Source organism: Giraffa tippelskirchi, chromosome 14 (assembly GCF_054371585.1).
Source record: "Giraffa tippelskirchi isolate mGirTip1 chromosome 14, T2T-mGirTip1v1.2.pri, whole genome shotgun sequence".
Classification (NCBI taxonomy): domain Eukaryota; kingdom Metazoa; phylum Chordata; class Mammalia; order Artiodactyla; family Giraffidae; genus Giraffa; species Giraffa tippelskirchi.
In genome coordinates, this window is record NC_137288.1 from 47,974,572 (window position 1) to 47,986,576 (window position 12,005).

Here is a 12,005-nt window from a genome sequence, read left to right on the forward strand (position 1 = left end):
TACTGAGGTTAGCACAGGCTACTACGTGAACATTTAAGAGAGACACCCAATCCAGCAGGAGATGGGGACTGGGCCAGGCAGGGGAGGTAGAAAGAAAATCAAGGAAGGCTTCCTTGAGAAAGGACACAGGAAAATACACCTTGAATGATAGATAGGGTTGGCTAGATAAAGGAAGAAAAATGAAGAGACAAGAAGTCACATTTCAGAAAGAAGAAATCACATGTGTAAAGGCACAGAGGAGAACCCTTGTGTACCCAGAGCCACAAGTAACCGAGTCTGGCAGGGCAGTGGAGTGGGGAAGGGGAAGAAGCTCGATGAATGATGCCCACTCTCATTGCTGTTTCATCTTCACAGCAGTGAGCAGTTACTGAAAGACTTTAAAGAAGACAGACAGGACTCTATTTCATGTTCTCGAACAGTAACTGGTAGCAAGTGGGAATAAGGTGGAAGGAAACATGCCTGGATGCAAAGAGACCATAAATATCTATTTTGAGAAGTTACAAAGTGGCTGCTGTGCCTGCTAATGAAATTATGGGATACGTTTTTCATAACAAGCATTGAATTTTCTAAGGTGGATCACTAAATGACAGAAAGTCTGAGAGTCACATAAGGCAAGAGACAGTTTGGGACTGCAGGGGCTCCTTAGTCTTTTTCTTGTTTTTCAGAAAGAGATAAGATCTTTAAACCACCTGGTATTTAGATAAACGGGATCATAGAAATCTCTTTATAAAGGTTTTTTTTTTTTTTTTGAAGTAATGTACTTACTTTCATATATTCCCTCAACCCTCATTCTTAAAACTCTGTTTATGGCAGAACCACAGCAACACAATTTGTAGAAGCTGTAACTTTTGGCTTGAGCAGCAGTCTTCTGCCATGTGTCTGAAAGAACCAACGTATCATCCAACCCAGTGGGCAGACTCACGCCCCACCACTCGTCTCTGAATCATCAACCAGCTCTGGGGTTTCAGGGTAAAGCAGGCTGCCACCAGTACTTCTCCCTTGTAAAAAAAACACTCGTAACACTTACGTGTTGTTAATTATTTGAAATCTTTCACCCTTCTTAAATGAAAGGTCTTCTGTAGTTCTAGCTTCATAATCATATAAGGCCACAAATATAGTAACACCACCTATTGGGAGAAAGACGGACCAAGGTAAATTATGCAGACAAATTAACAACAGAGAAATTTATTAGTAAAAACATTGCCAACGACGACAAAGAAAGCTTAAGCATAGTTCTCTGCCTAGACTCCAGAATCAATTTTTAAAAGTCGGAGATTTGGGCCACTGAAGTTTTCAAGTTAGTAAGATGATGTCTTAAGGTCTTCCATGAGACTACCATACTGTACAGATTCTAAAACTCTATAGAGCCAGAGAAACCTTTTTAATCTTGATTTATACTTGCAACATCTCTAGCTTGAGAAGTGATGTGGTGATAGGTGATTTAGTCACTAAGTCGACTTGCAACCCCATGGACTGTAGCCCGCCCACCAGGAGAGGTTTCCCAGGCAAGAATACTGGAGTGGGTTGCCATTTCCTTCTCAAGGGGATCTTCCCTACCCAGGCACTGAACTTGAGGTTCCTGCATTGCAGGCAGGTATTTACTGCTGAGCCACCAGGAAAGCCCAAGTTCAAATCAATTTTTTTTGGCAGAAAAAGCATTAACAAGTATTATAAACTACTGGCACGGATCATCTCAATTTCTTAAAAACAACAGGTGAACAATTCCATCCTTAAGACTAGGATGTATACTTACTGTGTAGCACATCATTTACTGTACAGCACAAGGAACTCTACTAACTATATGGGAATAGAATGTAAAAAGAGTATGTATAACTGATTCACTTTGCTGTACAGCAGAAACTAACACTACCTTGTAAATCAACTATACTCCAATAAAAATTAATTAAAAAAAGACTAATGATTAACAGTAATAACTAGGTTTTTAATTAAGATTATTTATTATATTTAACGCAGAGATAAAAAACAGCATGTTTTTCTTAGAAAGTAAATGGTATGCCTGATAAGGATTATAAATTCCAAAAATAATCATATCATATAAATCACTGTATGTGGATGCTTAAGAGATTAGCAATGTAAATAATCAAATTATTATCTGCAAGGGGAAGAACAGAATCTCATTTATCTGGCTTTGCTCCTGAGGCCCAGCCATGTATTAACTACCTATTTGACATCTCAATGTCTATCAAGCATTTACAACTTATGAGGTACAAAATAAAGGTGTTGATTTTTCTCCTCTAACCTGTATTGCTGAAGTCTTCACTATCTCAGCAAACGCTACCAGCCAATCAGGTACTCAAAGCCAAGTCCATTAATAGCACTGCCAGTTGTACCCCTTAAGTACCTTATCCACTTCCTTGTCCATTTCAGCGCTTCCATCCTAATCCAAGGATGTTATTTATGTTATTTCTCACTGGAAGTGTAGTAGCCCAACTCACTCTCTATCTGCTTCCCTATATCCCTTCTCCACACAGCTGGCCAGAGGGAGTGTGGGGAATTCAGAGTTAAAGGGAATTCAACAGTGCAAATCCTTTACTGAAATCTCTTCAACAGCTTCCTTCTGACTTTGAATAGAACCCAAACTTCATACTATGGTCTGTGTGTGTGTGTCCCTCAGTCGTGTCCAACTCCTTGGGATCCCATGGACTGTGGCCCATCCGGCTCCTCTGTCCATGCAATCTCCAGGCAAGAATACTGGAGTGGGTAGCCATTCCCTTCTCCAGGGGATCTTCCTGACCCAGGGATCAAACCCGAGTCTCCTGCATTGCAGGCAGATCTATGAGGTCCTGAGAAATCCTGACTCTTCAATCCCTTATCATGTAATTCCACCCTCTGCCCGTATCAGTCCTCGTATCTGCCAAGGCCACCTGTACCTCCTGAACTGCGTTTGTTGTTCTTTTCCTAGTTCTGCACAGATTTAGGTCATTTTCATCATCAGGACCTCAGCTCAAACAATTTCATCTCAAGATGGTTTTTCCTTGATAATTTAAAGAGCCTTCACCAATCTTCTGGTTAGCTCCTTCATAGTATTTATGAACTGTTAATCATCCTGTTTAGTTGTTTTTATAATTATTACCCAACCCTCCTTATAATGTAGACTCCATTAGGGTAGAAACCTTGCTTCTCCTGCTTACAACTCTCTATACTGTACTCAACACACAGATACTCATTAGTAAATGAATATCCATGAATGGACTATTTCACATAAACACACTGCTTTAGGTAACATTTAATCATTTTGGATTACTATCTTTCCAGAATATGTAATACTGAAAATAATCTTATTCTGGTGATGGAGAAATACCATCATGACCATCTATTACTATGTTACTATACTGTTAAGTATTTAAGAGTTAAGGGGCTTAGGTTGGGACTCTAACTGGCTCTCTGATGTCCACAACTCCTCAAGTGAACAGTCTATAGATGAGTGTCTGATATTCTCTAGTCACTATTTTTGTCCTGGAGGTGAGTAGGGGTAAGGGACACATTTATAGTCCAAGCTTGTAGAAGAGATTCTTCTTTTCTCCCCACAAGTTGCTCAGTTTGATGCTGGCAGCTGTTTCCCCACGTCTAAGGATAAAGAGCATACTCCAAAGGCTGCCAGAGGGAGAGACCAAAGAAACTCGAGTCCTTGATGACATGAAAAAACTACTGGTTCAAGGAATCCTAGAACCTCTCCTACCTTTAAAAGTCAGTTGCACTTTTGCTTGTTACTCAAGGGAAAAGCAACCTGGTAGGGGACCCTTCACAGAAGAACTACTTCTCTTTTTAAAGTTTCTGACTACATTTTTTTAGAGCATTTCTGGCTCCATGAAAGGCTGTCGGCCATCACTTCCAACTGTTCTCTGAAAAGACACTGTAGTGTAATAAACAAAGTTTTAGAATAGGGCTTTAAATCTGTGTCCTCCTGCTTATCATCTGTGACTGGGGGAAAAAAAAATCACTTAACCTGTGAGCCTCAGGATTTTTCTTTTTTCAATCAGCAGTACCTAACAGAACTGTACTATCATCACGAAACTGCCTTTACCTAACACGTCAAGTAACTACTATAATACTTTAATAATGGCCAGCACTTTATAATCCTCAGAAGTTGGTAGCATTCTAGAGGGAGGGGGATACATTTTTAATCTTTATATTCCCAATGCCTGCCACACAGTCAGCACCCAGTAATTATTTGACAAATGAATTAGTGAAGTAATTAATGGTAACTGTGTGTGCCAGTCGCTCAGTCATGTCCGACTCTACGATCTCATGGACTGTAGCCTGCCAGGCTCCCCTGTCCATGGAATTCTCCAGGCAAGAATACTGGAGTGGGTTGCCATTCCCTTCTCCAAGGGATCTTCTTGACCAAGGGATCAAACCTGGGTCTCCCGCATTGCAGGTAGATTCATTACCATCTGAGCCACCAGGGAAGCCCAATTAATGGTATAAACCAGTACATAATCACCATCAGATTACTGCCAAATTTCTGAGAATAATATCCATGTAGAGTTTATTTTGTATGTTGGAGATTTTTAATTTTCACATAAACTTAAACACCCCACCCCCACCCCCTCATAACTTATTTTTCTTACAGCAGATCAACTTGATGTATGTATTGCCCAAGGTCACATTCTCAAACAAACAGATTGTTCATCTAAAGCTCACCTGTTAAACCAGCAGGATACGAACTTGGCACCACTGAAAACGAGGAAGATGTTCCTCCAAAAGGTGTGACCGCCGAGGACCCTCCGAATGGTGTCATGGAGAGGTTGCTGAAATTGACAGACGTGCTCTTTGTGGAGGATGCTGGTGCCACCGCGGTGTGTTCTGCTCCATAATGGCTGACTCCTGTGCTGACCGGCTCCGGCGCGTTTTCTGGTCTATATTTAATGGATGGACTTTTGTTCTCTTTACTTTTAATGCAGCCCATTATCAAGCCTACAAAGGTGATAAGGAAAAGTGTGAGAAGCAGTTAACATAAAGGATACTTCAAAAGAGGCATACTTTTAACAGTTGCCTTTAAACCAGGCATTTCTCTCCTGCAAAAAAAAACAGTAACAAATAAACCAAAAAAATCCTAGGCAGCTAAAAATAAAGTCTCTCCTCATTTATTTTTATTATAGTTCTGCTGACATATCATTCTAATCATGTCCTTCTCCAGCTCAATCACAACATGCCGCACTGTACTGGGAAAACCGTGGGCTCGGACGTCAGAAGCCAAAGTCTGAATCCTGACTTCCTACTTTCTAGTGGAGTGACTTCAGGTATGTTGCTTAACTTCGCTGCAACCTCAGTTCCTTGAAAAAGGAGAACAACAATATCACCTACTTCATAAGGTTTTCCATGAGAAGTAAGTTTATTTATCACAATTTCTAGACTATCTCTAGTACACAGCAGGTACTAGCAAATTCTGGCAGTTTTCCTTCTACCTATAACAGCGCTGTGTAACAGAAACAGAATCTGAGCCATATCTATAATTTTAGATTTTCCAGTAAACACATTTAAAAAATAAAGACAGGTCAAATTAATTTTAGTAATATATATTTCAACATGTCATCAGTATGAAAAATGTTAATGAGATTTTTATACTCTTTTGTACTAAATCGTAGAAATCTGGTGTGTATTTTAAACTCACAGTACACCTCAATTTGGACCCAGTACATCTCAAGTGCTCAACAGCTCTATGTGGCTAGTGGCTACTCCACTGGACAATGCAGTGCTGTATCTTTTCCCTATTGATGGGCACACCCCCACTGCTTGTATAATCTGACTCCAGTCTATCTTTCCCACTTTACCTCCTATCATTTCCTCACTTATCTTACGCATAAAAGAGAAACAGTCTCAGATCTCAGAGTTGGAATGTCTTTAGATCACTATCTTAAAACCAGTATATTCAGAAGACGTGACAGTAAAGCACAGTATAGGAACATGACTGGGACTGGAAGCTTAAGTATCTACTGAAAACAGTATGAGAGAATGATAAGCTAAATATATGAAAGGCAGTTGCTTCTGAAAGTGTTAGAAGGAATTTAAGGTAAGTTGGTTCATAATGCGGTAGTTGGAAAAGAAAAGCCTTTACAGCATAATGTGAAAGTTTCTAGAAACCCTGAAGGAAAAGACAAAGAGATATATGATTAACTTGGGGATGGGGGGTGGGAGCGGGGGGCAGGTATGGGCACAGAAACTTTTAAGTGAAACTAAAGTCATGAGAAGTAGGGAAAATGTCTCTGTACTTGCTCATGCTCTTACTTGCTCTCTCAACACAGGAATGTACCATATAAAAATTAGTTGAGGTTCTTAATATAGACAAGAGCTTCCCTTGTGGCTCAGCTGGTAAAGAATCCGCCTATAATGCGGGAGACCTGGGTTCGATTCCTGGGTTGGGAAAATCTCCTGGAGAAGGGAACAGCTACCCACTCCAGTATTCTGGCCTGAAGAATTCCATGGACTATATATATAGTCAGTCCAGGGGTTGCAAAGAGTAGGACATGACGAAGCGACTTTCACACACTCACACAATACAGACACTCTTACACATGAGAAAATATATACAGCCCCTTAGAAAAATCTGAATGCCTGTCAAGAGGCAATTCACAAATGAACCATGAAAGGCCAATTAGCACATGAAAACATGTCCAATCACTCCGGTCTTCAAATAAATGCAAATCTCTCAAGGTATCCTTTTTGCTTAACAGATTGGCAAATTTTGACTCAATACTCAAGGCTGAGGCATGAATTTTAATCAACAATCAATATATACCCACAAAATACATTAAGCTGCAAAAAATATTCTAAAATCTGTACAGAGGGTTTTCAACACTACCAATATCTGAAGTCTAAATATTAAGAAAATATTTTAACAATGACATAGACTTCGAAAAAACAGTTGTATGATGGAGAAAAAAACATGAAAGACAGAATCGCTGCTAACTTAAATTGAATAACAAACCAATTGAAATACATCATTTCATAACCGAAGTTACTGTACCCCTCATCCACCCTCATTTCCATTTCCAGCTTTCTTAGTTCCTCATTCTCACCTTTTTCTTCACTCAGGATTCCTGTAAAGGTCTTTTCTCCCCATAAGACGTCACTCCTACCTTAACTCTTCCTCCGTAAGTTCTATCCTTGTCCCCCTCACCCCTCCAGTTTTCCATTACTTCTCTTAACCTGTCCTCCAGTTTTTTTTTCTTAATCCAGAATCTTTGGTCCAACTAGTCACAAATATACAGGAGCCATCACTGCTGCCTACCTCTTTTAGAAACATAATTATAAATGTGGAATGTGACTTACATTTTTAAGTAATCTTCAGGTGTAATATGTATTTAACAGATTTTAATGGATTCTCTTAGAAACATAACATGATTTAAACACTTATAAGTGAAAGCCTCTTTCAGGTTCCAAGCTACTAGCTTACAGATATATTATTTATTAACAACATATATTTATTAGACACTATAAAGGGAGCCAAAGATGGCAAGAAATGGTTCTTTTTCTTTAAAAAGGTCGCAAGTAAGTGTAAGAAAAATCATAGTATTGTACAATGTGAAAACCCTGGAGGAGGGCACGGCAATCCACTGCAGTATTCTTGCCTGGAGAAGTCCACGGCCAGAGGAGCCTGGCAGGCTATAGTCCACAGGGTTGCAAAGAGTTGGATACGACTGAAGCCAATCAGCAGGCATGTATGCATGCACAATATGAAAACTGCCAGAGTGAAAACAAAAAACGCCAGAGCAGAGGTATATACGAACATGTTGGGAATACCATCAAAGTTATCAGCTCCGCTTTGAGGGCTTGGGAAAGAAAATTCTGCAGACGGTGGCACTGAGCTAAGTTTTGAAGGGCTGGAGATTTAGGAAAGAATATTCTAGAAGGAATGAAGTGTGAAGAATGGCTCCAACGTTTGGAAAAGCAAGGTGTATCAGGGAACAGAAAATTCTGTGGCAGAAATACAAGGGGGTGTTTTTGAGAATGGTGGGACAGGCAGCTAGTTAGAGGAGAACTGACACACACAGAGGGTTATTTGCTAAGCAGTAACTTTTAGATTTATCCAGGGAGCACTGGAAAGTTGAGATCCTTAAAAAGGCGAAGAGCAGAAAATATGTTGAGAATAACTATGTGGAAGTACGAGTTATAGACTGGAAAGAAATAATGATGGCAGTTAGTCAAGTCATAAAACTATTGCAATGATCCATGTGAGGAAGTACAAAAGCAGGAATACTGTGGGGCCAAAGGTGAGGGGGAGATGAGAGGTAAACACTAAATACAATAATCAAGTTTAGATGAGTGGCTGGTTATGGGTTGATGTGAAGAAAAAGGAGTCATTTATGCACTCCCTACAATTTATCGGACACTTTAAAAGTAGTAACTATTTGTGTGCCAAAGGGCTGCTGCTGCTACTGCTAAGTCGCTGCAGTCGTGTCTGACTCTGTGCGACCCCACAGACAGCAGCCCACCAGGCTCCCCCGTCCCTGGAATTCTCCAGGCAAGAACACTGGAGTGGGTTGCCATTTCCTTCTCCAATGCATGAAAGGAAAAGTGAAAGTGAGGTCGCTCAGTAATGTCCAACTCTTCGAGACCCCATGGACTGCAGCCTACCAGGCTCCCCCATCCCTGGGATCTTCTAGGCAAGAGTACTGGAGTGGGTTGCCATTGCCTTCTCTGGCTAAAGGGCTGGATGTCTCCAAAGTTTCTAGTTTGAACTGAATGGAAAGCAACACCATAACGGAGGGAGAAAAAGAAAAACAGGTTTTTCTGGACCAACACGTTCAGTTTCAGAAGTTAGTTTAGGGGCCTGCCGGGAATAATGTTGCAAAATCGAGTGGGGGACTGATAATAAAATCTAAAACTCACAATGAGGCAGAAACCAGAGAAAAAGCAAACGAAAATATTTTCACAGTGTCTTCACACCTTTTGGAGATAATAAACTCACCAAGGTACAGATTTGGAGGGGTGTGAAAAATTAATACAGTGTTGCAGGACACCTACAGATAAGGGATAGGCAGGCAAAGAAATTAGGAAGCAACAATTAAGAGTTGGGAGTGCTTTCCTAAATATCAAAACACAACCGGAAAGGATTAGCATTGATTTCAAGATGGGGCAGAGTTTCAACTGTCTCTGTAGCACTTTTCTTTTTTCCTTAAAAGAAATATGGCAATGAGCTAAGTGTGGGTACCATATAATTCTTTTTGTTAGTTTGAAGTATTTAATACATTTTTAACAAGTAGAATAGTAAAGTGGGAACATCGAGATAAGACTTTCAAGAAGAAAATGGCTAATAATGGTAAAGAACAACATGAAATCAAGTGGCATTTAAACTGATTTTAAAAGGCCAGCTGATTAATAATCAGGAGCTCACTGATGACTTTCACAAGAGCATTTCTTAGCATCATGAAGAGAAAAGACTGCAGTAAAGTGAGTAACAAATAACTAGCCCATGAAAATATGGTAAATTCTGGAATGCACCATCTTTGTAAGTTGGGAATGTACACTTTTTAAAAAGTTTAATTGATGATTGCTTTACAATATTGATTTCTGTGATATATCAACATAAATTAACTACAGGTATACATACGTCCCCTCCCTCTTGAATTTCCCTCCTAACTCCCACCCCACTCTAGATTATTACAGAGCGCCAGTTTGAGTTCCTTGAGTCATACAGCAAATTTCCACTGCCTATCTGTTCACATATGTTAGTGTATATGCTTCCATGCTACTCTCTCCATCCATCTCACCCTGACCTGCCTCTCCCCCACCCTTGTCCATAAGTCTGTTCTCTATGTCTGCATCTCCACTGCTGCTCTGTGAATAGGTTCATCAGCACCATCTTTCTAGATTCCACATATATGCGTTAATTCACGGCATTTGTTTTTCTCTTTCTGACTTCACTCTGTGTAAGAGGCTCTAGGTTCATCCACTTCATTAGAACTGACTCAAATGAGAGGACGTACACTTTTTATCAAAATGTTTTCTATGATTCCTTTGTCTAGTTCACACATCCTTTCCTTCAGTCTCAGTGTAATCTACTTCAACAGACACTCAGTTACTCAACAACCATTCTCCTCCTGCTTTGATAAAGGAATTCTGATTTTGTTCACTTTCCTCCCACTTGACAAGTCCTTCATTTGTCCAGCCTCAGGTAGTAAATAATGATTGATTTAAGCCACTCATATAGTCTTATCCCTTTGCCAACTAATTGTGTAAGCCACGAACATGGGCTTCCAGGAAGTTTTTCTCACTTGTAAAAAGGAATACAAGACAGAAATATTCCATTTCCATTCCCTAGATGTTATTACTGTTCTTGCTTAAATCTGAGACTACAATACTCCCATGTGAGAGGAGGACACCAACATACTGAGAAAAAGAGGGCAGGAAGAGAAAAGGAACTTGGGTCCTTGATGCTGCTGCTCAGGTACTGAACTGTGTAACCCTATAACTCAATGAAATAACCCAAAGAAATGCTCCAAAAATCTTATTATGTGAGATAAAGTATCTATTGTAAAAGTCAGTTTTCTTGTTGGGTTTTCAGTTGCAGCTGAAAGGATCTTAAATAATAAACTACTCAAATCACATGACAAGGGTTAATACATTAAATCCCTTTCCAACATATCCAGGTACAACAGCTTCACAAAAACTGATCTTCTCTCAAAGTATTTACATAAAGTCTGAGCTATCCTCAAAGTATTTACATAAATCTGTAAAATTTAGTCTATAAAGGCAAACTTCTATTTGGGGGGGGGGACTTCTCTGGTGGTCCAGTGACTAAGAGCTCATGTTCCCAATGCAAGGGGCTTGGGTTCGATCCCTGGTCAGAGAACTGGATGCCACACGTTGCAACTAAGAGGTTGAATGCCACAACTAAATATCCAGCAAGCTGCAACTAAGACCTGGTGCAGCAGAAATAAATAAAATACAATTAAAAAAACTTTTTTAAGCAAACAATTTCATACTGATATTTGCTTGAGCATAAGGTGCAAAAATATTTGCCAAAAAAGAAGGCTTTACCTCAATTTGAATGTTGTTACTTTAAGATTTTCTGATAAATATGAATTTAAAATTTAGATTATGAAAATTTCTTCCCTTAGACCCTATCAGATCTTCTTTCTTAAAAAAAAATGTTTTTTAAATCAACTTTGAGGTATAGTTTACATACAATAAAACACACCCATTTAAAGTGTATAGTTCAGTTGTGTTTTGGCAAATGTCTATTACAACTGTGTGGTCAATACTATAATTACAATATAGAATATTCCAATCACTCCCAAAAGATTCTGTTGTACCCTTTTCCCAATTAACCTAACCCCCAACCCCAGCCCTAGGCAACCACTGATTTGTCTTCTCTAACTATAGATTATCTTTTCTAGAGTTCCACATAAGTAGAATAATTCTATATATAGTCTTCTCTGTGTCCAGCATGTTAACTAGCCATTGTGGAGGCAGCTATGCTCACCACTGTACCACCAACGCTGTATTAGGCACTGTGTAGCTGAGAAACTTCCATATTGTTGCCTATGTAGGTAGTTTGTTAATTTTTACTGCTAAGTAGAATCCCACCATATACCATAACTGTTTATCCATTCGCTTCCTGATGGCTATTTGCGTTGTTCCAGTTTGGGGCTGTTATAAATAAAGCGGCTGTAAACAGTCCTGCACAAGTCTTTGGGAGGGTAGACATGTGTCTTTCTCCCCCACCACCCCCCTCCTCGTCTCCATCAATTCCTAGGAATGGAACTGCCTGATCATATAAAGTTAAGCATGACGATAAGGAGCTACTAAACCGGTTTCCATAGTGACTGTACCATTTTGCATCCCCATCAGCAATGAAGGTGAATTATCTACAACATGGGATTCCTGCAACTGCCGCAATGGTTGCCCTGTTCCTGCCATTGCACCCCCCACAGGCTTTTCTCAAAGGATCAGACCTAGCCTTTTCTAAGTATTTTATTAACTTATTTTTGGCTGCACTGGGTCTTTGTTGCTGCGCATGGGTTTTCTCAAGTTGCGAC

The 12,005-nt window shown here is 39.8% G+C and overlaps 1 protein-coding gene across 15 annotated transcripts in view; it reads right to left on the reverse strand.

The window, feature by feature from the left end:
- The window catches only part of YES1 (YES proto-oncogene 1, Src family tyrosine kinase), a 56,434-nt gene that overhangs the window by 18,137 nt on the left and 26,292 nt on the right, over window positions 1-12,005 (reverse strand). For all 15 annotated transcript variants that reach the window (XR_014074575.1, XM_081561828.1, XM_081561822.1 and 12 more), the window contains 2 exons: window positions 4,666-4,938; window positions 1,028-1,127 (listed from right to left, as the gene is read on the reverse strand). Coding sequence is in view for 14 of the 15 variants with exons in the window: in XM_081561828.1 (XP_081417954.1) it covers window positions 1,028-1,127; window positions 4,666-4,930 (365 nt within the window). In the remaining variant the exon portion in view is untranslated. The remainder of the gene's footprint in view (window positions 1-1,027; window positions 1,128-4,665; window positions 4,939-12,005) is intronic.